Source organism: Suricata suricatta, chromosome X, assembly GCF_006229205.1.
Source record: "Suricata suricatta isolate VVHF042 chromosome X, meerkat_22Aug2017_6uvM2_HiC, whole genome shotgun sequence".
NCBI lineage: Eukaryota > Metazoa > Chordata > Mammalia > Carnivora > Herpestidae > Suricata > Suricata suricatta.
Window position 1 is genome coordinate 74,426,733 of NC_043717.1, and position 27,414 is coordinate 74,454,146.

Sequence of the window (27,414 nt, forward strand, 5' to 3'; positions counted from 1 at the left end):
TAAAATGATTGCCAAATTCAAAACTTTAGGAGAGACATGTTCACTGGTGAAAACAAAATTGGTTTTCCAGAGGATGAACTAGAGAACTAGCCCACAATATTAGAGCAAAAGCCCAGGGAAATTGAAATTATGACTGAAAAGATAAGAGATATAGATCTAGCCTGACAGCCTAATATAAAAATAAAATAATAAGAGGTCAGGACTGAGAAAACATTAACAGGTGTAAGAATGATAATCAAGGAAATGATCAAAGAAACTTCTCTGCATTTACAAATTCCACAAATAAAGGAGAAACATAATACAAAGCTTCAGACAAAGAAGAGGATGTTTTCCATTTGATTTTGCTTTTACTAAGGAAAGCAGCAGACTGGAATCAAAATTCTCATCTACCTCAGTGAAAGCAATAAAATGATGGAATAATGTCTATACACAACTGAGACAATGACTGTATATTCATCCAACCTATCATTGGTCCACCTGGGCAAAAGCCATTTTCAGATACTCATGGACTCAAAAAAATTACCGAAAAAGGAACTCTAATTAACTATTAAAGTGAAATCAAAATGAAGACTTCCAGATAAGTAAATATTTAGGGCCAAAGAAACAGTGGTTATAATATTTACTGCTAACTCTAAAAGGATGATAATGTGACAGTTGACTGTAGCGTGTACTGAGTAAGAGTAGAAACAAAAGACGGTAGATAGATAGATAGATAGATAGATAGATAGATAGATAGGTATACTTTAAGGGAAAACTTCTTTTGGAAAAAAAATTTTTTAATGTTTATTTATTTTTGAGAGAGAGAGAGGGAGAGAGAGCAAGTGGAGGAGAGGCAGAGAGAAAGAGAGAGAGATACAGAATCTGAAGCAGACTCCAGGCTCTGAGCTGTCAGCACAGAGCCCAACACGGGGCTCGAACCCACAAACCACGAGATCATGACCTGAGTCAATGACAGATGCTTAACAGACTGAGCCACCCAGGTACCCCTTGAAGGGAAAACTTCTTATCTGAGCTACAGTGAATTAGTGTCATTGGTCTCCCCATCTCCTGTTGAGTCCTCTCTAATCAATTCATCTTGCAATAGCCATTGATCTTTGTCGAATGTGTGGCAGAATAGGGGAAATAGGCTCATATTTAATGTTGATTATCTAAGAGGAACATAGCTTAAATACAGTTGTTAAAAATAGGCAGTAAAAATAGAGCTATATTTATAAAACTTCTCAATTCCTTGGGGAGGGAAGAGGGCAAATAAAAAAATGTTTTACAACTTGATACATCTAGCAAAAGGAAGGAAACAAGAAAAAGAGAAATCAGTATGACAAACAAAACATGAGGGAAGTAAGAAGGTCAAATACATTTGTTATCAAAGTAAGTGAGGATGGGTTAAATTATGCTTTCCTCAAAAAATAGTTAAAAAAAAAGAACTCTCCAGTTTGGGTTTTAGAAAAAAATAAACAATGATATGGTATTTCTAATGTATCCTCCTGAAACAAAATAACAAAGAAAGAATTCACAATAAAGCTACAGAAACTCTGTGTCAGACAGGACAAGTGAAAATAAAACAATATTAAAATTAGATAAAGTAAAATTCAAGGCCAAGAGAGTTAAACAGATAAGGATATGTTCTTGTAAGGCTAAAAGGCACATTTGCAGAGAATTTATAAGTGATGAATCTTATACACTAAACAATATAGTAGTTAAGACATAAGGAAAAAACTAAAAACACAAGCACAAGGATAACTTAATAAAAAACCATAATTTTAATGAGAAATGTTTTTTACCTCTAAGTATTTAACAAATAAAACACAAAAATTAGCCAAGGGTATAAAGAATCTAAATAATGTAATTAACAAGTTCAATTTAATATTAAATTAAATTTTATATTAAATTGAACTTTAACAGAAAAAAACCACAATCTTAACATATCGATATAACATTTCCAATTTTTAAAAAATGTTTATTCTTGAAAGAGGGAGACAGAGCATGAGTGGGTGAGGGGCAGACAGCGAAGGAAGACACGGAATCTGAAGCAGGCTCTAGGCTCTGACCTGTCAGCACAGAGCCCAATGCCGGGCTCAAATTCATGAACCAGGAGATCATGACCTGAGTGGAAATCGGACGCTTAACCGACTAAGCCACCCAGGCACCCCTACATTTCTAAAAATCAGTCATCCACTTGGCCGCAAAGAGATCCTAATAAATTCCAAAAGGGAGAAATTGATAGTACACATTTTCTGACTAAAATAAAATAAAACAAAAAATTAACAAAAAACGGAACTCCCCAAAATTTAATATTTGGAAATGAAGAAAGACTCATCTGAACAGTTACTGAATGAAACAGGATAGCTATACTGAAGTTACAAACCATCTAGAAATAAACCAAAGAAGAACATTTCATAAAAGAAAATCTATGAGCTGTAGCTTGAGAAACTTTAAGGAAAATGTATAGCCTCAAATACATTGGTTGTTAAAAAAAAAAAGAGTGAATGAAGAATTTAACTTAAAAATTAGAGAAGGGAGGGACGTCTGGGTGACTCAGTTGGTTAAATGTCCAACTGCGGCTTAGATTATGATCTCGTGGTTGGTGGGTTTGAGCCTGCGTCCGGCTCCGTGATGACAGCTCAGGGCCCGGAGTCTGTTTCCGGTTCTATGTTTCCCTCTCTCTCTGTCTCTTTGTGTGTCTCTCTCAAGAATAAATAAACATTAAACTGGCAGTTTAACATTAAACTGGCTGGTTCAATCAGTGGAGCATGTGACTTGATCTTGGGGTTGGTTCAAGCCCCACCTTGGGTGTAGAGATCACTTAAAAAGTAAAATCTTTAAAAAAAAAATTAGAGAAAAAGCATTAACGTGAAGAAAGTAGAGAGAATAATAAAGATAGAAGCTAAAATTAAAGAAATAGAAACTATAGCCACAACACAGCACCCCCTCCACACCCCTTACAAACACAAACACACATGGATATATGTGTGGATAAATAAAATCAAAATCAACAGCTCTATAAAATAAACTACCTCCTTCAGCAGCCTATTGTTTCTAAAAGACATTAAAATGTATACTATTAAGAATGAAAAATGAAGTATAGCCACTTAAGTAAAACACTGAAGTCACTATGACACAAAATTATAAGCAACACTGTCAACGAACTTTGAAAATGTAAAGAAGATGAACAAATTTCTAGCAAGACAGAGAATATCATAATGAACACAAAACATGGTAGGAAAGATGAACAGATGGGAAAACACAGGGGGAAATATTAGAAATTGTTGAGTTCTATTTATCTTTAAGAAAAAAGAATTTGTGTTGCTCAAACTCCTAGATTTATATAAAGCACCCCAATATATCCTACACGTAAGTTTTTAAAAATGTGATGAAAGAGTGCAAGAAAGAAAAAACTACAGACCAATTTTACTTATGAATATACATGAAAAATGTTTTCCTAAAATATCAGCAAAGAGTCCAGCTTAGTATTAAAAATATTATTCACTCTGATGAAGCAGGGTTTATTTGAGGAATGCAAATAAAGCAAAATTAAGCCATAGATCAGAATAATTCATTACATTCCCAAATTGTTTTTAAAGATTCTATTTCTAAAAAAATTTTTTTTAATGTTTATTCTTCAGAGAGAGAAGCAGAGCATGAGCATGGGAGGAGCACAGGGGGGAGACACAGAATCTGAAGCAGGTTCCAGGCTCTGAGCTGTCAGCACAGAGCCTGACTCAGAGCTTGAACTCACAAACTGTTAGATCATGACCTGAGCTAAAGTTGGATATTTAACCTACTGAGCCACCCAAGAGCCCTGATTCTATATTTTTTTAATGTAACTTCCATACCCAATGTAGGGCTTGAACTCACAACTCAGAGATCAAGAATCACAGGCTCTACTGACTGAGTAAACCAGGAGCCCCTCATTAGGCCCACATATTAAAGGAGATGAATGTTAACCTAATTGTATCAAAAGGGACGATTTGTATAACTCAGCAGGAATGGATAATAATAAAACCCACCTGGGTCTCTCTAGTGCTGAGCAAAAGAATGAAGATGAAGGAGAAATGTTGTGTCTGTTGTGGTAGTTGTATGGAACATTCCCCACCCAGTACTCCCCGGCTCCTCGCCTCCCGTGGGGCTATCTGTGAGCTGCCTCAGGCCTTAGTGGCTAGAACTGAATGTAAGATTTCACAGACATTATTTTTCACTGAGAAAAAATGCACTCTGGCTAGATTAACTGGGAGCAAACTGTTAAGACTATCTGTTACCTTGTTGCCACCCATAAAATAAATTCCAGATTTCAATTTTCACATGAAACCTTTGGAAAACAAAGAAAAAGAATAGTTTTAGAACCAGAATGGGAGAGGCCTTTGAAAGCCAGATAGGAGGCTCAGAAGCCATCAACGGACAAATTGTACAATGTAATTTAAAACTTTCTGTGGAGCAAAAGACTCTAAAGATTCCACTGAGAGAAAATGGCTACAATCAAATAAAAGAAAACAGATGGGTATCCCTGTACTAGAAAGAATTCCTAAAACTTTCTATGAAAGGACAACAATCCAAAGATTATGGCAAACAAATAATAGAAGTGAAAATACAGTTAAGCATTAACTTAGAGAGAGAGAGAGAGAGAGAGAAAGAGAGAGAGAGAGGGAGAGAGAGAGAGAGAGAGAGAAGCATAGAAGTTTCCAATTTTGTAGGTTTTCAAGGATATAAAATAGTGTAAGTGGTGGGATGGGACTTTTTACCCTTCAGATCATTTAAAAATATTGATAATAAGGGCACCTGTGTGGCTCAGTCACTTGAGAGTCTGATTTTGGCTCAGGACATGATCTTGAGGTTTGTGGGTTCAAGCCCTGCATCAGGCTCTGTGCTGACAGCTCTGAGCCTAGAGCCTGCTTTGGATTCTGTCTCTGTCTCTGTCTCTCTCTCTGCTCCTCCCCTGCTCGCTCTCTCTGTCTCGGTCTCTCTCTCTCTCTCAAAAAATAAATAAACATTAAAAAATAAAAAATATATTGATAATATTCAGTCCTGGCAAAAATATTGGGAAACAGCAACAGTCTCACACCTACCTCTAAGTAGAAGACTCAGTTGTGACAACCATTTTGGAAGGTCATCTGGTAGTAACTAGATGTAAGTACAAAAATATAAGTATAAGCCTTTGATCTGGCAAGATCTCTTCTAGGGATGTATCCTAAGATGTTATTTTTACCCGTGAGCAGAGGCCTATGCCACAGAAGGTTCGCTACAGTTGGCAGTGGCAAAATAAATAGAGGAAAACAATCCGAAGGTCCATCAGAAGGGGAAGAGTTGAGTGAGTTCCAGGACAGCCATATACTGGAATACTGAAATGTTGGAAGAAAGCATCGGTTATAGCTCTGTGTCTGTTGGTCAGGAAAGTTGTTCATGATGGATTATTGTTGTTGTTTTAAAAGAAGCAGACATATGGGGCGCCTGGATGGCTCAGTCAGTTAAGTGTCTGACTTTGGCTCAGGTCATGATCTCGAGGTTCACGAGTTTGAGCCCTGCACTGGGCTCTGTGCTGACAGGAGCTTGGAACCTACTTTGGATTCTTGTCTCTCTCTGCCCCTCCTCCCACTCTGTCTCTCTCAAAAAATAAATACAAATTAAAAAATAATTTTTAAATAAGTGGGGGAAAGGGCCATATACCCACATGCAGAGCCCAGGGACGATCTGTCCAGAGTCACAGATACTAGTCCCAGATTTTCCTCTGAATTCTACTCATTGCAGTTTGTGAAATGTGTTTGAATAACAAGCTACAGTGGAATATTTATATGGTAAATGTATCCTTGTCTTTCAAACCGAAATGCTTCACTTCAGTCATAAGATTGTGATATCGTGGCTATGCCGAGATATTTATTAAAGGGATATGTAACAAGCTTGAAGTTTGCAAATAATCAAGAACAGTCTGCAGTTTAGGTGAGGTCTTCAAATCTGAAGTCTGAATCAAAAAAATTTAGACCGTGTGTGTGTGTGTGTGTGTGTGTGTGTGTGTGTGTGTGTGTGTGTTTGTGTGTACACATGGGTTAGTATATTCCTGGAGAAGACAAGAAACTATTAACACTGGTTGTACTCCAGCAATTACAGAGGAAGGGAAAGGTTTTCTTCCAAACAGATCTTTGAATTGATTGTTAAGAAGCACGTGATCTACAAAATCACAGAGCAACATGAAATTGAGGGAAGGCGAGAAAGGATGAGAAGGCAAGACAGAAGCCAGTCAGAAAGACTGGGTGGGGGTGAAAGAGAGAGCAAAAGTGGTAGAGAAAGAGAAAGAAAATGGGAGGGAGGAAGGACGGAAGGACAGGAGAAAAACAGAGAGGCAAGCAGTGTGTGGGAGAGGATGATGGGGATGCAGGGCCGTGGAAAGCTGTGCTGGGAGCTCAGAGGAGCCTGGGGGGTTCTAATCCCTGTTTGCCTGCTACCGGCTGCCTGCAGTGGCCTTGAGCAGCCAGGTCTCCGCTAACATGGGAAGAAGCAGGAGCTCACGTAGTAATTTTCAATTTTCAGAAGCCATACCTAAGGCGAGGAGAGCAAGCCTTTGGACACATGCATATGGGAGCTGCTCCTGCAGAAAGCCAAGCAGAAAGGCAGGCGGAGAGAGCCCCTGGAGACACCCCACTGGTGGCTCTCGGCTGCACCACATCCTGCTTCTGCACAGGCAAGGCCACCCACCCCTTGAGCCATTAAGCTCAGATGCAGCAAGTACCTCTTGTCACAGGAGTGTGAGAATCTGGAGGAGGAGGTGTAGAAGCACAGATGATCACAGAGCACAGAACAGGAGCAGGGACCAGATAGGCCAGTTACTGCCATCCCACAGCCAGCTGCGTCGTGCCCTTTTTCTCTTTTAATTGAATTATAATTGACATGCAATATTATATTCATTTCAGGAGCACAACAGAGAGATTCGATATTTTTATCCATTACAAAATGATGACCAAGATAGGTCTAGTTACAATGGACACTATACAAAGTTATTGCAATATTATTAATAGTATTCCCTATCTTTAGCCAGTGAATCCCTGTGACTTTTTGGTTTTATAACTGCAAGTTTGTACCTCTTAAATCTCCTTTGCCTATTTCACCCATCCCCCGCTCCCATCCTCTCTACTGGCCACCACCAGTTTGTTTTCATGTCTATGCCTTTGAAGAGGACTTAGTGGAAGTTTCCTCTCTCCACACCCTGTAGGTGGACAGGCTAGGGATCCGGGGATCGAAGGACCACTACTGGGGGGAGGTAGCATCCCAAATCTGGGGAGAAAAAAATGGACCTGGAGACATCAGCCAGGAGCTGAGGCCCCTTATCCTGCCTGCCCTGACCATCCATGCTGAAGTCCTTCACTCAAGGAAAGAAGTGAAGCACCCAGGCCCCACACTCAAATGCCTCAGCCCTGCCACTTGTTAATCGTGACCTTGGGCAAACTGCTTGAGGTCTCTGGGATTCAGTGTCTTATTTGTAAATATTATTACCCCTCCAACAGGGTATTGAAGAAGCAGGGAAACAGAGAGAAAAAAAGAGAGATTGAAGATGATTATGTACAGGAAGTGTAGCCTCCTGGGGAAAAGTTGAATTCTCAATAAATCTTAGTTATTATTAGAACATTAATTAATGTGTCATTTTTTGCAGAGCCTTAGACCAGGTGCTGAGCTTTAATAGCTGCAGAGGTTCCTAGATTCCATCTCCTTCCACCATCTCCAACCCCTCCCCACCTCTCCTTCCTGCCCCCACCAGTGCCGGAACTTAAATTCTATCTTGCCTTGGAGTGTCTCCAGCTATTTGCTCATTTTCCACCAGGCCCCTGTGGGCCCCCCCGCCACACATTCCGTTGGGATGCACCTTCACTTGGAGAGTTAAGCACCAGTGCACACATACACTTCTCCAAGCCTCCTGTGTCCCAAGTCCCCGGGGAACTGAGGAGGCGTGGAGGGATTTTAGGAGGGTAATCTTCAGCCACAGACAGACACCCAGAGAGAACCCAGCAAGGACACACTTAGCCCTGCTTGGGAGGCCTTTCGAGGTGCTTTGCTTGAGGCAGCTAGCAAATAGCAAATGTTTAAGGTTGTTGTTTTTTTTCATCAAGCATCTGCAGTTGCTGGGTGTAACCCTAGCCTCCTTCCTCTGTGAAATGTGTGAATGTGCCATCGTCAAGCATTCCACATATCGATTCACTCACATTTCACTGACTTGATCCCTCTCTGCCCCTATTAACCCTGCATAATGGGCACTTGCTCTTTCAAATCCAGGTCGACCCCCACAGATGGCCGAGTGTTGTAGTGGTTAAACAGCCAGCCTGGTACTCTCGGTCTCCTTTCCGAACAAGCTATTCTGTAGACGAAAATCTGGGGTGTAAGGAGGAAGCCAAGGATTATTTCTTTGAACCTTCACTTGTTTTGCCAAAGCATAAATATGAGCTGCAGAATATGTCCAAATGTTCCTAAAATAGACCCAGCACCGAGGCTGTGTTCTCGCCGGGCCATTCCCAGAACTGGTTTTACTGTCCAACTTGAAGTCACTGTCTGCGCAGAAGGTGGTGAGGAATTCTCACTTGATGTGGTGCTGAATAGTCAATCCTTCAAGATTAGGAAAGCTTCTTGATTTAGGAGACATTTGTTATGGAAAGATCTCAGTTCCCTTTGGGGAATCTCTCCCCTCACATATCCTACCCCACTTCTCAAGCAGATTATAGTCATGGCAAGGATGTGCCTGCCCATGGGCAGCCTGCACCACTCTGGGCAAGCATAACTTTCCATATTTTCATTTGATATCTACAAGCTGCTCAAAGTGGACATGCTTCTTTAAATTATATTTAAATAAAATAAAACAAGATATTAAAAAACCAAAAAATATCTTATTAACTAGCTCCCTTGTCCTCATCAGCACCCACCATTGTGCCTTTAAATATATGTATATATATTTACATGTATATATATACATATATCTTTATATATCTTTATGGGGTGCCTGTGTGGCTCAGTCGATTAAGTGTCTGACACTTGATTTTGGCTCAGATCATGATCTCACAGTTCGTGGGATCGAGCCCTGAGTCGGACTATACGCTTACTGTGTGAAGCCTGCTTGGGATTCTCTCTCTCCCTCCCTCTTTCTCTCTCTTTCAAACTAAATAGATAAACATTGAAAATCTATCTGTCTATCTATCTATATCTTTATGAAGTATGACTACAAAAGTTAACCATGATTGTTACAGATATGGAAAAGTTATGGAACCTAACCAACGAGAAACATATCAGCCATGCCTAAACTGATGGACATTGTATAAAATACCTGATAGGTACTCCTCAAAACTGCCAAAGCCAATAAAGCTTGAGAAACTGTTACAGTCCAGAGGAGCCAAAAGACATGATAACTAATTATAATGTGGGGTCCTGGATGACATCTTAGAACAGAAAACTAGTGGAAAAATTAGGGAAAGACTAGTGAAATCTGAATAAAATGTGGACTTCTGTTGATGATAATGTGTCAATATCAGTGCATTAGTTGTGACAAATACACCTTAGTGATGTAACATGTTAAAAAAAGGGTGAGGGTGCCTGGCTGGCTCAGTCAGTTGAGTGTGTGACTCTAGATTTCTACTAAGGTCATGATCTCATGGTTTGTGGGTTTGAGCCCCATGTCATGCTCTGTACTAACAATGCAGAGCCTGCTTAGGATTCTCTCTCTCCCTCTCTCTTTGCCCCTGTCCTGCTTGTGTGTTCTCTTCCTCTGTCTCTGTCTCTGAAAATAAGCAAGCAAATTTTTAAAAATTAAATAAAATCTTTAAACACACACATACACATATATTCTAAGATTGAAAGTTTATTTAAATCTTTTCAGAGTGACAAAAGGGGGTTGGATGGTGATTGACTAGAATGCACACAGGGATCTTTCTGGGCCAATGCTAATGTTCAATGTCATGAGAGAGATGTGGGTCGCACAGATGTATCCATTTGTCACAACCTGTTGAATCAGGTACTTAACGATTTGCTCAATACATTGTGTATAACTTATCAGAGAAACAGGGAAAAGACTAAAGAAATACTGAAATTCAGTAAATAATATGCATGCTGAAGTGTTTTGGGAAAAGAGTACTGATGTCAGCAACTTTTTTTGAGGTTAACGTTAATATAAAGTCCTTTAAAATATAAGCCAGATTGAAGGGTTGGAGAGAGGGAGAGATAGTTGGAGAGATACGTGATAAAGCAAGCAAAGTAAAATGTTAATGGCAGAACCAAGGTGGTGAGAATATTAGTCTTTGTCATTTTCTGTATGTTTACAATTTTGTCATGATGAAATATGGAGAAAAAATTGCAGAGATATAAAGTAAATTATTCTTTTTTTAAAATTTTTGAGACAGAGAGAGACAGAGCATGGGGGGGGGAGGGGCAGAAAGACAGGGAGACACAGAATCTGAAGCAGGCTGCAGGCTCTGTGCTGTCAGCACAGAGCCTAATGAGGGGCTCAAACTCATGAACCATGAGATCATGACCTGAGCCAAAGTCAGATGCTTAACAGACTGAGCCACCCTGTTGCCATTTCATTCAATCATTTCTCTTGGGTATTTTCCAATGACATTCTTTTTAATGTGATTGCATAACATTCTGTCATGTGTTTATAGATTAATTAATTTTCTTTCAAAGGAAATTTGAGTTGTACACAAAGGTTTTTGTCTGGTGGCTTGCTTTTCACTATTACAAACTTTGAAGTGGTGGGTATCATCATGCATAAATCTGTGTACTTGTGTGAGTATACCTGTGGTATAATTTGCTAGAAGTGGAATATTCTTGGGTTAAAAGTATTGTGGCCGTCGCCCTCCTCTCTCCACTCTGTGAGAATGTTTAGGTCCCCACACCTTGACCAACACTCATTATTCCTGATTTGTTTTAATTTTTGTAAATCTGAGAGGTGGAAATACATACATAATTGTAGTTTTGTTTCAATTTTAATTTCTCCAGTAGTGAGAAGAACATCTTTTCTGTGTTTATAGGTCTTTGTAGTTCTGTTATTGCCTGCTCATTCTTTTTGCTCATTTATCTACTTTTTTTTAATTTGTGAGCACTCTTTATAGTATATATTGCAGACATTTTAATTGTAAATTTCCCACAATGAAGTTTTCAAAGCGTGTATGGTGGAAGTGTTTTGCATTTTTTTGGTTTTGCCACTTTCCTGTTTTGTGTATGGCTTTTGTCATTCTCCATGCCCTTTCTTTCATATCATAGCAGCCTTTTGAGGTAGATAAGACAAGAGATGTGAAAAGGTCACAGTTGCCTCAGGGTCACACAGATAATGATGAAACACGGGACTTGAACCTGGTTCTTCTCAGCCCTAGTCAAGTACCTATTCCATTATGAAGAAAGTGCAGGAATGGTTATTTCCACATAAGAGAACAAAGGGCTTCTTTCTCCATGCCTGTTGCCAAGCACTGCTGGCAGACAGTCCATACTACACCGTCATGGTTGCCAATCTCAACTGGGCCTTCCTGCTGCCCCGTGCTCATTTTGATTTCCTGATTACTTGGTCAGAACCTGCTCCACAACAATAATTTCAAACATTCTTCACTTTTCTCAAACCTCTGGTCACCATTCCTCCCCTTCCCACTGTCTCATTTCACAGACAGAATAGAAATTATCAGCTGGGAACACGTAACTGCCTTCCCTGCCCCCTCCTTCCAAATCATTTAACTAGGTATCACCTGGTCTAGTGTTCCCTCTCTCCTCCAGTCATGAAGGGAAGGGGAGCGGGTCCCACCCTTTGCCATTCACGCCAGGATCTGGCTCCAGCTATTAGCCCCTTTGCTTTCCTGCATCCTCAACTTCTCCCTTTCTGTTGACCCTCATCATTAAAACATACTCAAGCCTCTCCCTTCTTAAGAAATAGAAACAAAGGGGCACCTGGGTGGCTCAGTTATCTTCTGACAGGTCATGAATTCACCCAACATCAGCCTCTCTGCTGTCAGTGCAGAGCCCTCTTTGGATCTTCTGTCCCTCTCTCTCTTTGCCACTTCCCTCTCTCTTGAAAATAATTTAAAAAAAAAACATTAAAAGAAGTAGAAACAAACACAAACACCTGCCTCTGACCACAGGTCCCCCTCCAAGTTACTTCTTCTAATTATGCAACCAGAAAAGCCAAGTCTCTGCCTTAGAGTAGAAATGTCTGAGATGCCACGTATGTGGTGTGAGGCCACTACAAACCTGCCTTGAAGGTAAGAGAAGAAAGATTGCTTGCAGTAGGGGAGACGAGGCTGGGGGGAAATGAGGTTTTATCTGAGCAGAGAAGAGACTGACTTAGGAGAGTGGCCTGGCTCCTCTGCCCTACTGGGCTGGGTTGAAGCTCCTCTGGTGAAAAGACTGGAAAGAAAGCAACAGACTTTGTAAACTACTTGGTGAGCGCCAAGGATCAGGGGCTGATGGAACAATTCAGTAGTGACTTTATGAGACTCTAGCTGTAAGTGGGCCTAACTTTGGCCCCCAATAACCCAGTGTGGAAGAGAATTAGAGAAAGGATGGTTAGTCCAGCGTCAGGCCATAGCGCAGCTCTCTAGTGGCTCCCAGAGGAACACAGATTCCTAGGACACCAACATGGTCCCGATGGCCACTTTCACCAACAATAGCAAATATGAACAATGGGACCTGGAATAGAAAGAAAAGAGCAGAGTAGTGAGTACAGCCAGCAGAGTAGTTTACAGACACACGGAAAGCATCACTTTGGGGGGAATTCTCAGAAACAAGTAAGGGAATCTCCAAGAGGGACAAATTCTAACCTGGAGCAGCTGAGGGACAGGGAAGTATACAAACCTTAAGCATAACTCTAAATGTGACTCAGAGTCACAAGCTGAAGGGGCTGGGAAACCTTTGGGTCACAGGACCAATGCCCAATCACCTAGAAAGTTGCCAAAGGCAGAAGCATCCACATTACATTTAGGACTCTATATCTCTGAAACATCTCTTTTCTTTCCCAAAGGATGAGCAGGGCATATTGAGACCGGGCTCCAGCAGCCTGTGGATGGGCTTCTCTGCACCCTGAAGGAGCAAACACGAGAAGAAGGCTCTGTCAGCATATTTGGATTGGGTCTGGGCTTGGAGGAGAAATTATGCTTTTCTATAGATAGATAAGAGCAGGCTTGTTTCACCAAAGCCTGGGACTTCCTTCCCATCAGCTGACAGGGCTCCATGGGAGACTTCCCCGAATCGGCTACAGAAACTCTCTAGGCATTGTGCTTGGCTTCCAATTCTGTGCTGAAATGGTCTCCAGTTAGGAAAGCTCTAGTCAATGTCACTGGATGTGCACAGGCAGCAACTTCAGCCATAGGAAGAAGTCTTTCCAACTGGCAATCAGTTCTGACCCTGACCTAGATGAGAGGGCAAGAAAGGTTGTCAACTGCAGCTGGACTCAATGGAAAGGAGCCGAAGAACAAAGACAAGGGAGATAAAGAAACAGGGGTGAGGTAGAAAGGGAAAATGTAGAGGAGAAGTGTAACATCCCTTTACATATTGGTTGCTTTTTGATAGAAGCTCCTCGAAACCTACGGGTTGCTCAGACAGCACTTGTTCTCAGTGGCTCTATAAGATGGGCACTGAAATTAGTTGTGAGCCCCAAAGACAGGGCTTCATGAATGCTACTGTAGACTTTGGGGACCAGCAGAATTTTCTATGGAGAAAGCATGTCTCTGATAAACTCCTGTTGATCCTGAACTAGGAGATCTCAAATAACCACAAGTCTGCCTTCTAGTCACTGTGCATCAAAATTTGAGAAGAAGATGGCAGGAGAGATGTTTTTTTTAAATAAAAGCAACTTTCAAGGAATGATGTGAAGTCAGTGCAGATTTTAGAACTTTTTGTTCAGCTCTTAGAGATACTGACCTGAGCAACAGACACTTCTGACCTCTCAGCTCTTGCAAGATCCTTAAACATACTCAGGATCCTGAAAGAAAAATTCAGTAACATTTAGAATTTTAGAATTGCATGCATCCCACCATATTCTCACTTAAAAAATTGTTTAAGTTTATTTTTTTCTGAGAGAGACAGACAGAGGGAGAGAGAGAGAGAGAGAGAGAGAGAGAGAGAGAGCGAGCGAGCAGGGGAGGCGCAGAGAGAGAGAGTGAGACAGAGAATCCCAAGTAGGCTCAGCACTGTAAGCAAGAACCCGAGGTAGGGCTCAAACGCACAAACTGTGAGATCATTTCCTAAGCCAAAAACAAGAGTCAGATGCTTCACTGACTGAGCCACCCAGATGCCCCCATATTCTCACTTTTAAAAGGACATGATATTTGTATAGGGTTTATGGAGGAGGGGGGGGCGGGGGGAGAGAGAGAGAGAGAGAGAGAGAGTTTCCCATCTTGCAAGTGGGCAAATCTCTCTAAACACCTAATACCAAGATACTTTCAGACTTATTTGCTCCCTTAGGTGTTCAGAAAAGCGAGACCAGAGAATGGTTTGCAATAAATCATTTCACCTCCAAAGTTCTGACTCTCTACCTATTCACTCATAGACAGAGTTCACACAAACTGTACCCATTTCACTGTACAAGAGGTAATGGGTTGAAAAGCCATCTATTTCAAGCTGCTATAATTTGAGTTTAACCCGCATGACTGGACTCCAGTCTGAGGTGACCCTGAAAGGGCCTTCTTACTGATAGCAGTTGGCAACTCCAGTCTGGTCATCCCTGATCTCAAAGACCCTGATGAAGCTGGATCACAGAATTTCCTAGATACTCAAGATCACTGAACTAGGTTCACTGGCCTTTACTGAGCAACCAACAACAATCGCTAATCAGTGTGCCTTTTTACATGCATCTTTTCACTTACCTAACCCGCTTATTACACGCGGGCCCAGTTATTACCATTAGGAGACTGAGGCTCCAGGAAGCTAAATCACTTACCCAAGGTCACTCAGCAAGTAAGTGGTAGGATAGGAGTCTGATCTGTCTGCCTAATCCAAGATGCTGTGCTGTTTCCAAAGCTTCATCATTCACTTCATTTCCAAAACTCTCAAAAGAAGAGTCTACCTTGGCTGCCTTCTGTCCCTACTGCCAAATCCCTCCTTAACCCTCGTCCTCACTAACTAGCCATCTGGAAGGTGATCAGTGACAATCACCGGCAAACCCAATGGCTCTTTCTCAGCCCTTCAGTTACAACATAGCTGCAAGATCAGACACTCCCTCCTTCTTATAACTCTCTTCTCCTTTGGCCTCTGCAATTTCCCCCATTTTCCTGTTACCTGCCTGATCTCTTCTTCTCTGTCTTCAGTGGATTCCTCTTGTGCCTTCCCCTCCCCGCATAGATGTACATTTTCCTTAAGTCTCTGTCCTCGGCCTTGCCCCTACCCTCCTGGATTCAAGTATTAACCTTCTGCAGATGGAATGGCCTCTGGGAGAGGCAGCACAGCAGAATGGTTATGAGCACTGACCTTAAAGTCAGTCTGTCTGAGTTCTAGTCTCCTCTATGTCACATGCTGGTAACTCTGTACCCCTGTGTGCTCCTCTGTAACATGAGGACTACTTGAGATCGGGTACATAGTACACTGGTCCGGTGTCTGACAAGCAGTAAGCCTCATGTAAATGTTTGCTATTATATAGTCTGGGCCCCCAGGCTCTAACTTCCACCTGTACTCCAGAGCCACTGCAACTGGTTGTTTTATGTCTCTGCCCTGAAAGTCGCTAAGAAACTCACCATGTCCATAAACGCCTCCATGTCTCCTTCATTTCCATCTGTTCAAGATCCCACTTTTTATTTACTCATCTCTGTTGGGGATCACCACTATTCCGATCAGTATGCCATCCAAACCATCCTTTCCACTTCCTTATTGGTATTCCATTAGCTACACAGCTCTGCCAGTTCTTCCTTTACAGATTCTCCAATCTGGGTTATGGAAATGTTCTGAAATTGACCGTGGTGATGGTCAAACACCATATGAATGCAGTAAATGCTGCTAAATTGCACACTTTAAGACAGTTGAAATGGTAGATTTTATTTTATGTGTATTTTACCACAATAAAAAAAAATTATACGTGTCTCTCCACTTGCACAACTACCACTGTAGTCCCGGCCACTGGAATACGATCCGAGCCTCTTGTGGCCTTGGATGTTTCCACTTTTGCCTAACCCCAAAGGCACTGATCCAGTAGGTCTGAGGGCGGAGCCTCGGAACATGCGCTATTGACAAGCACCTTTGGGAGTGCTTACTTAAAATTTAGGAATCTCAGCCGACAGGATGATCAAACTGCTTAGTCTGGCAAGATCCCTCATGTCTTCCCCTAGTGTGCCTCTCTTCACCTTTATTTCACGTTTTCTATAGTTGCTTTATATTGTGGCTGATGGTGCTAATTGGCCATGAACTATGGAGTAGGGATTAAGAGAACCCCTGAACTTCAGGGGGAAAAAAAGCAAGAGAGAGAGAGAGAGAGAGAGAGAGAGAGAGAGAGAGAGAGTAAAGAAGGAAAGAAACAGCTCTGGATTTCGATCTTAGTTCCTATCCCAGCTCCTCCACTTACTAGCCATATGACCCAAAGGAAGTTAACATATCTGATCACCAGGCTCGTTCTCTGCTGTTTTTGTAAAAACTAGTACTATGCTACAAACTGGCTATGAAGATTGAATTAGGTAACATATGCCAAGTGCATAGTATTCACAACACTTTAGTAAAAAAAATGTAATGGGTTTTTCAGCTTAGGGGGAAAAAAAGAAATGATGCATGTTAAAGACATAGTTTTTCAATAATAACTAAAGTTGTTTTCTCAGTGTTTAGCCCAGTGTGTGGTCGATATCAAGAGCTAAGTACATTTTTTTGGCTGTTGTTATTATTAATATCATTATAGCTGGGGCTAGGATCAAGTCCATGGGCAGAGAGCTTAACCCTGGCAAGTGAAGGAGCATGTCTTCCTGAGAGTCGGAAGAGTTTGAGATAGCTGTGTGCAGATGGAAGCTGAAGAAGCTTCTGTCATTTGGCCCCAATCTTTTCAGTAATGAAGGAGGTGAAGTCATCTCCTGAGAATGACAGGGAGGACTGGGGCTGGGGGCTTGAGGAGAGGGCAGGAAGTTTGGAGCAGCTGCTGTAGGGAATGTGATAGCGAGTCAGCAAGCGAGGAATGAACGGATTGTTGAGCAGCCAGAGGGGCCAGCTTAGGGTAGAGAGCATGCATTGGCAGTGAACCCGATGAGTAGAGCGTCTCCAACAAGCCAACCATGGAAACAGTCACCTTCAAGGGGTCACCCAAGGCTGCAGATTGGAAAGGCAGGAATCAGACACAAGTTAGGGTGGTGAAGGATTCTAGGATGGGCACAGAAGTAGTGGAAATGTCCACAGACATGGGCTAAAAAGAAAGGCTCATTTATTCATTCAATAGATATTCTTTTCTTTTATAGTTTATTGTCAAGTTGGTTTCCATGTAACACCCAGTGCTTATCCCCACAAGTGGCCTCCTCCATGCCCATCACCCCCCTTTTTCTCTCCCCCTCCCTATCAGCCCTCAGTTTGTTCTCAGTATTCAAGGGTTTCTCATGGTTTACCTCCCTCCCTCTCCCCAACTATTTCCCCCCCTTCACCTCCCCCATGGTCCTCTCATTCAACAGATATTTAACTACCACATAATATATAAATATCATGCAAGTGTCTGGCATGGGAGATGTTGTAGAAACCAGACACACAAGTCCCTGCATTCAGCATATATCCACACAAAGACTCGCACACAAATGTTCATAGGTGTTTGGTTCATTCATTTTGAAAAACTGGAAAGACCCTAACATCCTTCAATAGGTGAACCGATAAACAACTTTGATATATCCTACAATTACTGAGTAATAAGGAGAAACAAACTATTAATACATACAACAACATAAATGAGTGTCAAAATCAGTAAACTGAGTGAAGGAAATGAATCTGCCTGATTACTTTCATATAGAATTCTAGAAAATGCAAAATAGTCAATAGTAACAAAAAGCAGATCATTGATTGGCTGGATCATTAGGAAGAAGGCACTAAGGATCAAGGAAAAATTTTTGGTGGTGATGGATATGTTCTGTTCATTAACTTGATTTTGGTGATTTCACCAGTGTATACATATGTCAAAATCAATCACATTATATAGTTTAAGTGTGTGTACTTTTTAAAGTTAGTTTTACTTCCTCCAAAGTTATAAAAATACTTAAAAATGTTTATAATTGGCCTGAAAAAAATCTCTGCCTTCATGGAACTTACAGCCTAAATGGGAGAGACTGACAATAAACTAGCAGGTAAACAAACAAAGTATTTTTAGACAGTGCTTCATACAGTTAAATTAAAATAAACAAGGAAATGGGATAGAGAATAAGGTGGGGGTTGAGAGAAGGGAGCAACTATAGATAGGATGATCAAGGAAGGTCTCTGGGGAAGTGGCATTTGAGCTGAGACTTGAATGATGAGAAGGAAACAGCCATGAGAAGATATGGAGGAAGAATATTCCAAGCAGAGAAACAGCACTTGCAAAGGCTCTGAGGCAGGAGTGAGCTTGATTTATTCAAGGAACACCAAAAATATTACTGTAACTTGAGTTTAGTGAGCAAGAGGGAAGAGTATCAGGAGATAAGGTTTAGAGAAGTCTTGTAGACCATGGGAAGGAGTTGGGATTGTATTCTAATTGTGTAGGTAAGCCAATAGATGGCTTTAGGTAGAGATGAGACATGATCTGCTTTGTGCTTTAACACTGCTCTGGCTGTTGTGTGATGAACTAATTGCAGGAGGTCAAGGGTAAAGGTAAAAAGACAAATTAGAAAGTATTATGCTAATCCAGGTAAGAAACGATGTGGGTGTAGACTAGGGTTGTAGAAGTGGAGATCATGAGAAGTGGTTATATGTAGAATTCCTATTGGAAGTATAGATGAAAGGACTTAGATCCTAAATTGAATGTGGAAGGGTGAGGGGAAATGCATAATCTGTATGACTCCTGTTTTAGCCTAAGCAACTGGATAAATAATGGTAGTACCATTTAACCCCTCCCCCCCCAAAAAAACAATGCGGAAGATTAATATAGCAATGCCATAGACCACCAGGAACAAATCTGTAGTTTAACAAATTGAGTTTATGACTCATGGCAACAAGGGAGGATTCATACATGAGTGTCTCAGTAAGAGGTGTTAGAAAACAGTTATTATTGGATTGGAGCTTACCTTAAGTCATTTGGGGAAGAGTCCAAAGAAGTGAAGGAAGGTTTGCTCTGGATTGGACACTAAGGAGGCAAACCAGGAGATTGAGGAGTTACAGCAGTTAAAAGAAAGTTTCAAGAAAGGAACATTAAATGCTTTTGAGTAGGACACCTGGGTGGCTCAGCCATTCGAGCCTCCGACTCTTGATCTCAGCTCAGGTCTTGATCTAAGGGTCATGAGTTCAAGCTATGAATTGGTCTCCATGCTGGGTGTGGAGCCTACTTTAAAAAACTGCTGCCGAGTAGTCATAGAAATGAGAACTGGGAATTGTCAACATGCAGGTCATTAGTGACCATGACAAAGCCATTTCATTGCTGTGGTATAGGTGTCAGCCTCCTGCGGTGGATTGGGGCAAGATTAGAAGCTACCATTACTGAATCTTTACCATGAACCAGACACTGTGTAAACTACTAAATCTTTACTACAACCCCGGGAGGTAGGTGTTATTTCTTACATCCATTTTACAGAGGGGGAAAGGCAGTCTGGCTCTAGAACCCATGCCATATGCACCACACTATTCTGTTAGTGGATGATGGAGAATGTGAAAAGGTGGGAGCTCTTGAACTGACCAGTCCTTGAACTTGCTTTAGGGAAAACCCAGACCTCTGAGGGATAGTGCCGGTTACTTGGGACATGAGATGGAGACTAACCCAGCTGATTCCAGAGCACCCTGATACAAGTAAGATTTCTCATTTCGCTATGGCCAGAGTTTGAGACAAATGTATAGAAAAGAGGGCATGAAAACGATAGGAATTCCACCATTGCAAGCCCTCAGGGATTCTGTCCTACTGTTCTGTCCTCACTCTCTTCAAACATTCCTCTCCAGTGTCCTGTTTGCCAAGTTAACCTTCCAATAGACAGAGGTCTAACTGGGGAGCAGGCCAAGGGCTTCTCTCCCCTTCTGCCCATCCCAGTTATCCCCATCCCCACCCCCATCCCACCCTCCACCCTAGGATACTCCCATGGAAATGCAGGTGCCCTCCTAGATGGCTGAAGTTTGTATCTTCCAAATACCCACAAGAACTGGTGAGGATAAATAAAACAAACCGAAGCGCTGTTCGTGAGCTTACAACAATGGTGGGACTGCCAGAGCGGCCTTACCCGTCTCAGATTTGGGAGTCTAGGACAAGCCCCCCTTCATAACTTTCACCCTTACAGGTGTCTGAAAGCCACTATTAAAGATGCATTTCTCCCTTTTTTCATGGCAACTTGGAGGTGATAAATTGCTTCAAGATGAAGCTGAACGTCCCTTTCCCAGACCCTGGCTTCCAGGAACTCAAGTTGACAATGAACACAAACTTTGTACGTTGTATGAGAAGCACATGGCTGCCAAGTTGCTGCTGACACTCTGGGTAGAGAATGGAAGAGTTACATGGTCTTAATCAGTGGTAGGAATGACAAACAAGGTTTCTCCATAAAGCAGGGTGTCTAACCCTATTGCCATGTCCACTTGTACTGGGAAAAGGGCATTCCTGTTACAGACCAAGGAGGACTGGAGAAAGAAGGGACAAATCTGTGTGGGGTTGAATTGTGGATGCCAGTCTTGGTGTTCTCAACTTGGTTATTATAAAAATAAAAGGAGGAGGAGAAGAATATTCCTGGACTCACTGATACTACTGTGACTCATCACCAGGGGGCCCCCAAATCTAGCAGAATCCGCAAACTTTTCAATCTAAAGAAGACAATTGTCCACCAATGTGTTGTGAGAAAACCCCTAAAGAAAGAAGCTAAGAAACCTAGGACCAAAATGTGCAAGATTCAGCATCTTGGGACCTCACATGTCCTACAACACATACATCAATATGCTACTCTGAAGAGACAGCATACTTAGCAAGAGAAGGAAGAGGTCACAGAATATATTAAGCTTTTCGCCAAGAGAATGAAATAGGCCAAAGAAAAATGCCAGGAACAGATTGCCAAGAGATGGAGTCTATCCTCTCAGAGAACTTTTTCCTCTGAGTTTGGGGCCAGTCAAAATGGAGACTTTCCTAAGAGTAATAAATAAGATCAGACATCAAAACAGATGATTCTTGGGGCACCTGGGTGACTCAATCAGTTAGGTGTCTGACTCTTGATTTCAGCTCAGGTCATGATGTCATGGTAGTTTGTGGCACTGAGCCCTGTGTCAGGCTCTGTGCTGGCAGCATGGAGCCTGCTTGGGATTCTCTCTTTCTCCCTCTCTCTCTATCTTCTCCTCCACTGCTTGCTCTCTCTCTCTCTAATAAATAAATAAATAAATAAATAAATAAATATTTTAAAAAGATGATTTTCTGGATCAACACTGGGATGAATAGCAGATTAGACATAAATGAAAATCATTAGCCATTGGTGGCAGGGAAGGAACAGTTTTGAAGGACTGGAACGGCAAGTGATGATGAACCCTGGAACAGGAAGGGAAAATATAAGATCCCACAGCTTTGCCAATGGCTGGTCCTGACCACGGTGCCCCCAGAGGAGCTGCCCATGAGAGAAGGAGTGAAATTAACATGCCTCTTGTATCCATTCTTTCTCTTCTAGGCCTACTGGAGCTGCAGCCCCTCCCTGCTAGATCACACTGAGATCTTAGAAAAGCCAAGGGGAGGCCCCCTGTTTCTTCAGGGACCTGAGGTATTTTCATGAATGGACATCTTGTGGTCAGATATGTGGGAATTCAGCAAATTCACAGTGGAAGCCAGTCATCCGTGACCACCCTAGTCTTCCTCAGGGTTCTGAGAGCATCTGGCAGTAAGAGGAGGATGTGACTTGAGACACGGTGGGAAGTGCAGTATGCCCCTCTCCCAAGCACCTTCTGCAACACACATAAACATTTCAGGATATTGCCCTTTTCTGATTTCACCAAAATCCACAACTAGAGATTCTTTCCTTGGGCTTCCACTTTACCTTGTCCTGAGTGATCTATTATATACTCTATTTTTAATGTCTATTTATTTTGAGAAAGACAAAGAGAGAATGTGAGAGAAGGGGAGGGACAGAGAGAGAAGGAGAGAGAGAGAATCCCAAGCAGGCTCTGCACTGTCAGCATGGAGCCCCATATGGGGCTCAAACCCACAAAGCAGGAGATGATGACCTGAGCCAAAGTCAGATTCTTAACTGACTGAGCCATCCAGGTGCCCCTGAGTGATCTATTATAAAATGTGAATGCTCCTGGAGGGGGTGTCATGTGAATCAATGACTAAGCCCTACCATGTCTATATGAAGAAACTTAACCGGTTGCCTTTTTCTCTGACTTAACAAAGCACTGTTTCACAAGAACATGAATGTACTTAATGCTACTGACTATACACTTTTACAAATGGCTAAGGTAAATTTTACTTTATGTGTATTTACATTTTTCTATTTTAGAGAGAGAGTGAGTGGAGCAGAGGGGCAGAGGGAGAAAGAAAGAATCTTAAGTAGACTCCATGCTCAGCGGGGAGCCCAATGTGGAGCTTAATCCCATGTCCCTGGGATAATGACCTAAGCCGAAATCAAGAGTCGGATGTTCAACCAACTGAGCCAGCCAGGCGCCCCTACTTATGTATATTTTACCACAATTAAAAACATGTATCTGAGGTGTCCTTCTGTGTGCTCTGAGTGTATTCTCCTCAGAGGAGGTGGCCCAAGCCACAGCTTTTACCTAGACCCTGCCCTCCATTAAAACACAGTTGATTGAGGGACTGGTAGGGTCATCTAGGCCCAAAGTGCCTAGTCCTGGTCCCCCATGTATCCTGCAAAATTAATATGGGTGTATTATTTTGAACAAATAGTGTACTAAGAAAAATAAGGAAGAGGCTGGAGAATATGCTAAACTTTTGGTCAAGAGAAAGAGGCCATAGACGAACACCAGGAACAGACTGCTGAAAGACAGAGGCTGTCTTCTCTGAGAACTTGGTACACCACATGTCCTATGCATGCTCTGAGGTCTAGCACAGAAGGAAGAGTTGCTTGAATCACTTTATTTGTCTTCCTGCACAGGCTGTAGGTGTGGTAAGTAACAACAGGGGCTGAAAAGTGACTTCTCATCTACCTTCTTCTCCCAAAGCCATTTTGATAGGTGATTCAAGTTCATGTAGGGTTGGCTGTTGACTACCATAACCCATCCACCTTTGGTGGTCTTCAGTCATGCTTCCTTACCTTCATAGAACATTCTAGATTGCTCTTCTCCTACCTCCCTCATGAAGCCCATGATTCCTTCCCTTCATTTTCTTCTCTTCTGCCCTCTCTCAGTCCTTGACCTGTTGCCTTCAAAGTCTACATTCCAGTCTTGGTGGAGCCCTGAAAATATAGTATTAATCGTCATATTTTTAAAAGAGTGTGCTGTGAGCCTATGAGTATAGGGAATGATAGGACGGGGAGACAGTTATGCACAGACCCCTAGTCATCCAAGATTCTGAGACTGGGGGAGATTGGCTCAGAAATCTAGGAGCCGGTGACCAAGTCCCTACAATCCTCTTCTTTAAACAATAAGAGCAGACTATACATAGTGAAGAATTTTCTCTACTCTGTCCCACCTTCCACTCACACAACTGTCTAAAGGCACTTCCCCAAGGAAAGAAAGAGGGGCGCCTGGGTGGCTCCGTTGGTTAAGCGTCCGACTTCAGCTCAGGTCATGATCTCACAGTTTGTGGGTTCAAGCCCTGCATTGGGCTCTGTGCTGACAGCTAGCTCAGAGCCTGGAGCCTGCTTCAGATTCTGTGTCTCCCTCTCTCTCTCTGTCCCTCCCTTGCTCGGGCTGTCTCCCCCTGTCTCTCAAAAATAAATAAAAAACATTAAAAATGTTTTAAAAAGAAAGGAAAGAAAAAACATAAACTTAATGCCTTATGCTTCAAGAGCTGCTATACATCTAGCTTTTTCCCACACATGATCATACTTGATCCTCAAATCCCCACAGCTGTGGAGACAGGCCCAGGGAGAAACGAAGCCAGCTAATTGGCAAAGCAAGGGCTGGACCCCAGTCCTTGATTCTGGTCCTGTTCTCTCCACCACACTGCGTCAGGCAAGATTGTTTGGAAAGCAGCCCAGTCCCTTTTCTCTTTGTTGATACAAATCATGGGCAGAGCCTTGGTTTCCAAAAGAGATGGCAAATTGAAAAGTAGAAGATGGTAACTACAAACTGTTGAAAGACCCCATTTATATCCCTCTAGAAAAGTCAATCAATCGACAACACAGAACTATGTGCTTAATGGAAGAAAAGTTTCCGTTTATTTTTGCCCTGTTGATGACCACTTCCAGACATTGGAACTGAAAACTTCTAGTCGTGTTCTGTTAGAAGCTGCAAGTTACAATTAAGGAAGCATGGGCGTTTTTCTTCATTTATTGTTATGGAGCAAATATCTGACCTGACCTAAAACAGGATCTGCTTACACAAAAGGGAGAAACAGACTCGCTGGGTGGGTTGAAAAAAAGAAATCACTCCAATTTATTACAATCACGTTCAGGAGAAGGCTAACATTTTCCCAATTTGTACAGTCAGCTCAGGCTATTCAGGAACACATTATCAAAACTGCCAAGCCATTGGTTCTCCTTTGTTGTATCTTTTGCTAACCACAATATGATCCCTTCAATACTGTTGACACCCCCATTGCCCAGACTTCTGGGAAACTTCACTCCCTGGGACACAGTCTCAACCCTGAGTGTATTTGGAAAAAGCAACTGGACAGTAGAGCCAATCGCTCTCCCTGAGCCAGGTCACTTTTCACACTGGGAAAGTTTTGTCACTCCTCTTGCTACATGCTCTTCACAGGTAATGTAATCATCATTTTAAAAAAGTTAAAATGTTTAAAAAATTTTTTAATGTTTTATTTATTTTTGATACAGAGAGAGACAGAGCATGAGAGAGGGAGGGGCAGAGAGAGAAGGAGACACACAGAACCGGAAGCAGGCTCCAGGCTCTGAGCTGTCAGCACAGAGCCTGACGCGGGGCTCGAACCCACAAATGTGAAATCTGACCTGAGCTGAAGTCGGAGGCTTAACCGACTGAGCCACCCAGCGTGGCTCAGTAACGCTGAAACATCCGAGCCCCTATACATGAGGCAGACAGCTGTCATGGCAACTGAACTGATAACAGGGGAGGCATATGGAGGTATGGAGGTGATACACCCAATGACGGTTACCCACACCAGAAAATACAAAAAAAAGTATTTTTGCAGTGGGATTTGTTTGCTCACAGCTGGCAGTTAATGTTAATTATGGGCATTGTCCAAGTGGCTCCCAGCTTCTTTTCTATCTATCTATCTAGGCAATATGGTTTTTTAGTGTCGATGAAAAATGGTACCAATTTGTCAACACCTAACCAGTGATTGTGGTTCATTATCAGAACAACTGTGTGTCCCCATTTATGCAAGATAAGTGAGGGGCATTCTTGTTCTTGAAACACAAGGCTGGGGACTGTTCTCCCCACATGCCCCTGGCATGGCTGGGTGTCCATGCCCTCCCCGACATCCCCCCCCCACCGGCTGCCTTGAGATGGCTCTCACAGCATCCCCTCTCTTCCTGTCATTGTCTTGGACTTCTGCTTAACCCCTGGCCCCCACCTGCACAGCTTTAACGCTGAAACTAAAACTGGAGATCAGCCAGTGGGGCAAGGCCAGTCTATCTTCTAGGAGTGGATCCTGGGAATGAAAGTAAGTTCATTTAACTTATTAATAGCTCCAGTAAACTACCAGATGGACTACAAGGTCAAAACCAATGCCTTGAGAGGTTCACGTACTATCAACTCATGTAAGTGCCCCATAATATGTTTGCATTGCTGTCACAGAAACCAGCAGTGTTTAAGCAAGTTGGTTTAATGCTAAAAGGTGATTTTTACGTGTGTTTGATGAAACCCTAACAGCCACCATCAGGTATAAGCATTTAAGCCCTAAGCAGGCAAGTTCTGATGACCTTCTTGAGACAAGGAGAATAAACCAATAAACATGCACTGGTAGCTTTACCCATCACTGGCTAAGATGGCTTAGTTGAAGCATTGTCCCTCTGACTTAAGATGTACACTATTTGATGGCTTTTTCTCTTTTAATAAGCCACATGATTACAACGTACAAAGGTGGCTTCTAAAACCTACCTTTGATAACAGCTAATAGGGATGGGTATGAGAGAGGTTTTTTAAGTGTATTCTGAAAAACTACTTAAGTGGGAAACCCTTACTTAGCACTGTGATATTTCAAAGCAGTTCAGAATTAAAGAAAAAAAAAGAATAAAGCAGATATGACTTTTGAAACAGCTGGGAAAAAAAAACATTTAACCATATCAACCTTTTCTTCACCCACAATCACATCTGTGGTATTGGAATTGAATATATAGACCTAAATATCTCAACAACCCGACCCTCAAATCTAAACATCATTTCCAAATGCATAAAGAATTCCTTTTCTGTATAGTATTGGGCCTCAAGGCTGGGATCTTTGAGAGAAGAGTCTTAGGCTATTGCTTAGACAACCTTTATTACGTGCCTCTGACATTCCCCAGGTTACAGGGAGAGGGGAACATCTGAGCCCCCTGTTCTATACATGAGGCAGACAGCTGTCATGGCAACTGAACTGATAACAGGGGAGGCATTTGGAGGTATGGAGGTGATACACCCAATGACGGTTACCCACACCAGAAGATGACCACACTGCTAAAAATCAGGCCCGTTACCTTCAGGATGACAACGGGATGCAAGAAAGTCATACAGTTGGGGTCATAGATCTTCCCTTCCCTTGGAGCTTCCCTCCCCCTTCAGTCCCCATGAAGTCCATTCTAGCCCACAGACTGGTCCTAGTGTCCTGCTAGCTCCCTGCTGCAAAAGGAAGGGAGGGGAAAGATGTCTGGGGTCTCTTCATTTTTCTTTGTCTCGGCCCCTAAGGTAACAGGAAGCTGGAACTGCCGCTGCCGGCCTGTAGTGATGGCAAGCCCGCTGGCCCCGCGGAGTGAGCAGTCCCTGGCAGCCACTGGAGCAGTTGCCTGTTACACGGCCCAGAATTCTGATAGACTTCATTGCTTCACTTCAATGCCAAGTGCTGGACGTGTTGGATTCAGTTCCCAGGGGGCTGGAGCGTGGTGTCAAGGGCTGTCTGAAGACAAGAGAGCAGAGGCAGTTTAGTGCAGTTGGGTGTGCGGGGTGGGGGTGGAGGCATGGGGTGGGCGCTGGGACAGGGAGAGGAGGGAAAAAAGCGGTCTGGGGTGGGTAGGGTGGTGCTTCTTCCAGGGCCTGCCAGACGAGGTCAGCGGGCCTCTCCTAGTCTGGGCTTCAGGTGAGGCAGTGCCTGGAAGGGGAGGAAAG

At 42.5% G+C, this 27,414-nt stretch overlaps 1 protein-coding gene across 1 annotated transcript in view; it reads right to left on the bottom strand.

The window, feature by feature from the left end:
* Positions 1–12,507: 12,507 nt before the first annotated feature.
* KCNE5 (potassium voltage-gated channel subfamily E regulatory subunit 5) overlaps positions 12,508–27,414 on the bottom strand; it is a 15,369-nt gene continuing 462 nt past the window's right edge. The window contains exons 2-4 of the mRNA XM_029929685.1: positions 19,140–19,198; positions 13,861–13,921; positions 12,508–12,630 (exon numbers count right to left, since the gene is read on the bottom strand). Of these exons, the coding sequence (XP_029785545.1) occupies positions 12,508–12,630; positions 13,861–13,921; positions 19,140–19,198 (243 nt within the window). The remainder of the gene's footprint in view (positions 12,631–13,860; positions 13,922–19,139; positions 19,199–27,414) is intronic.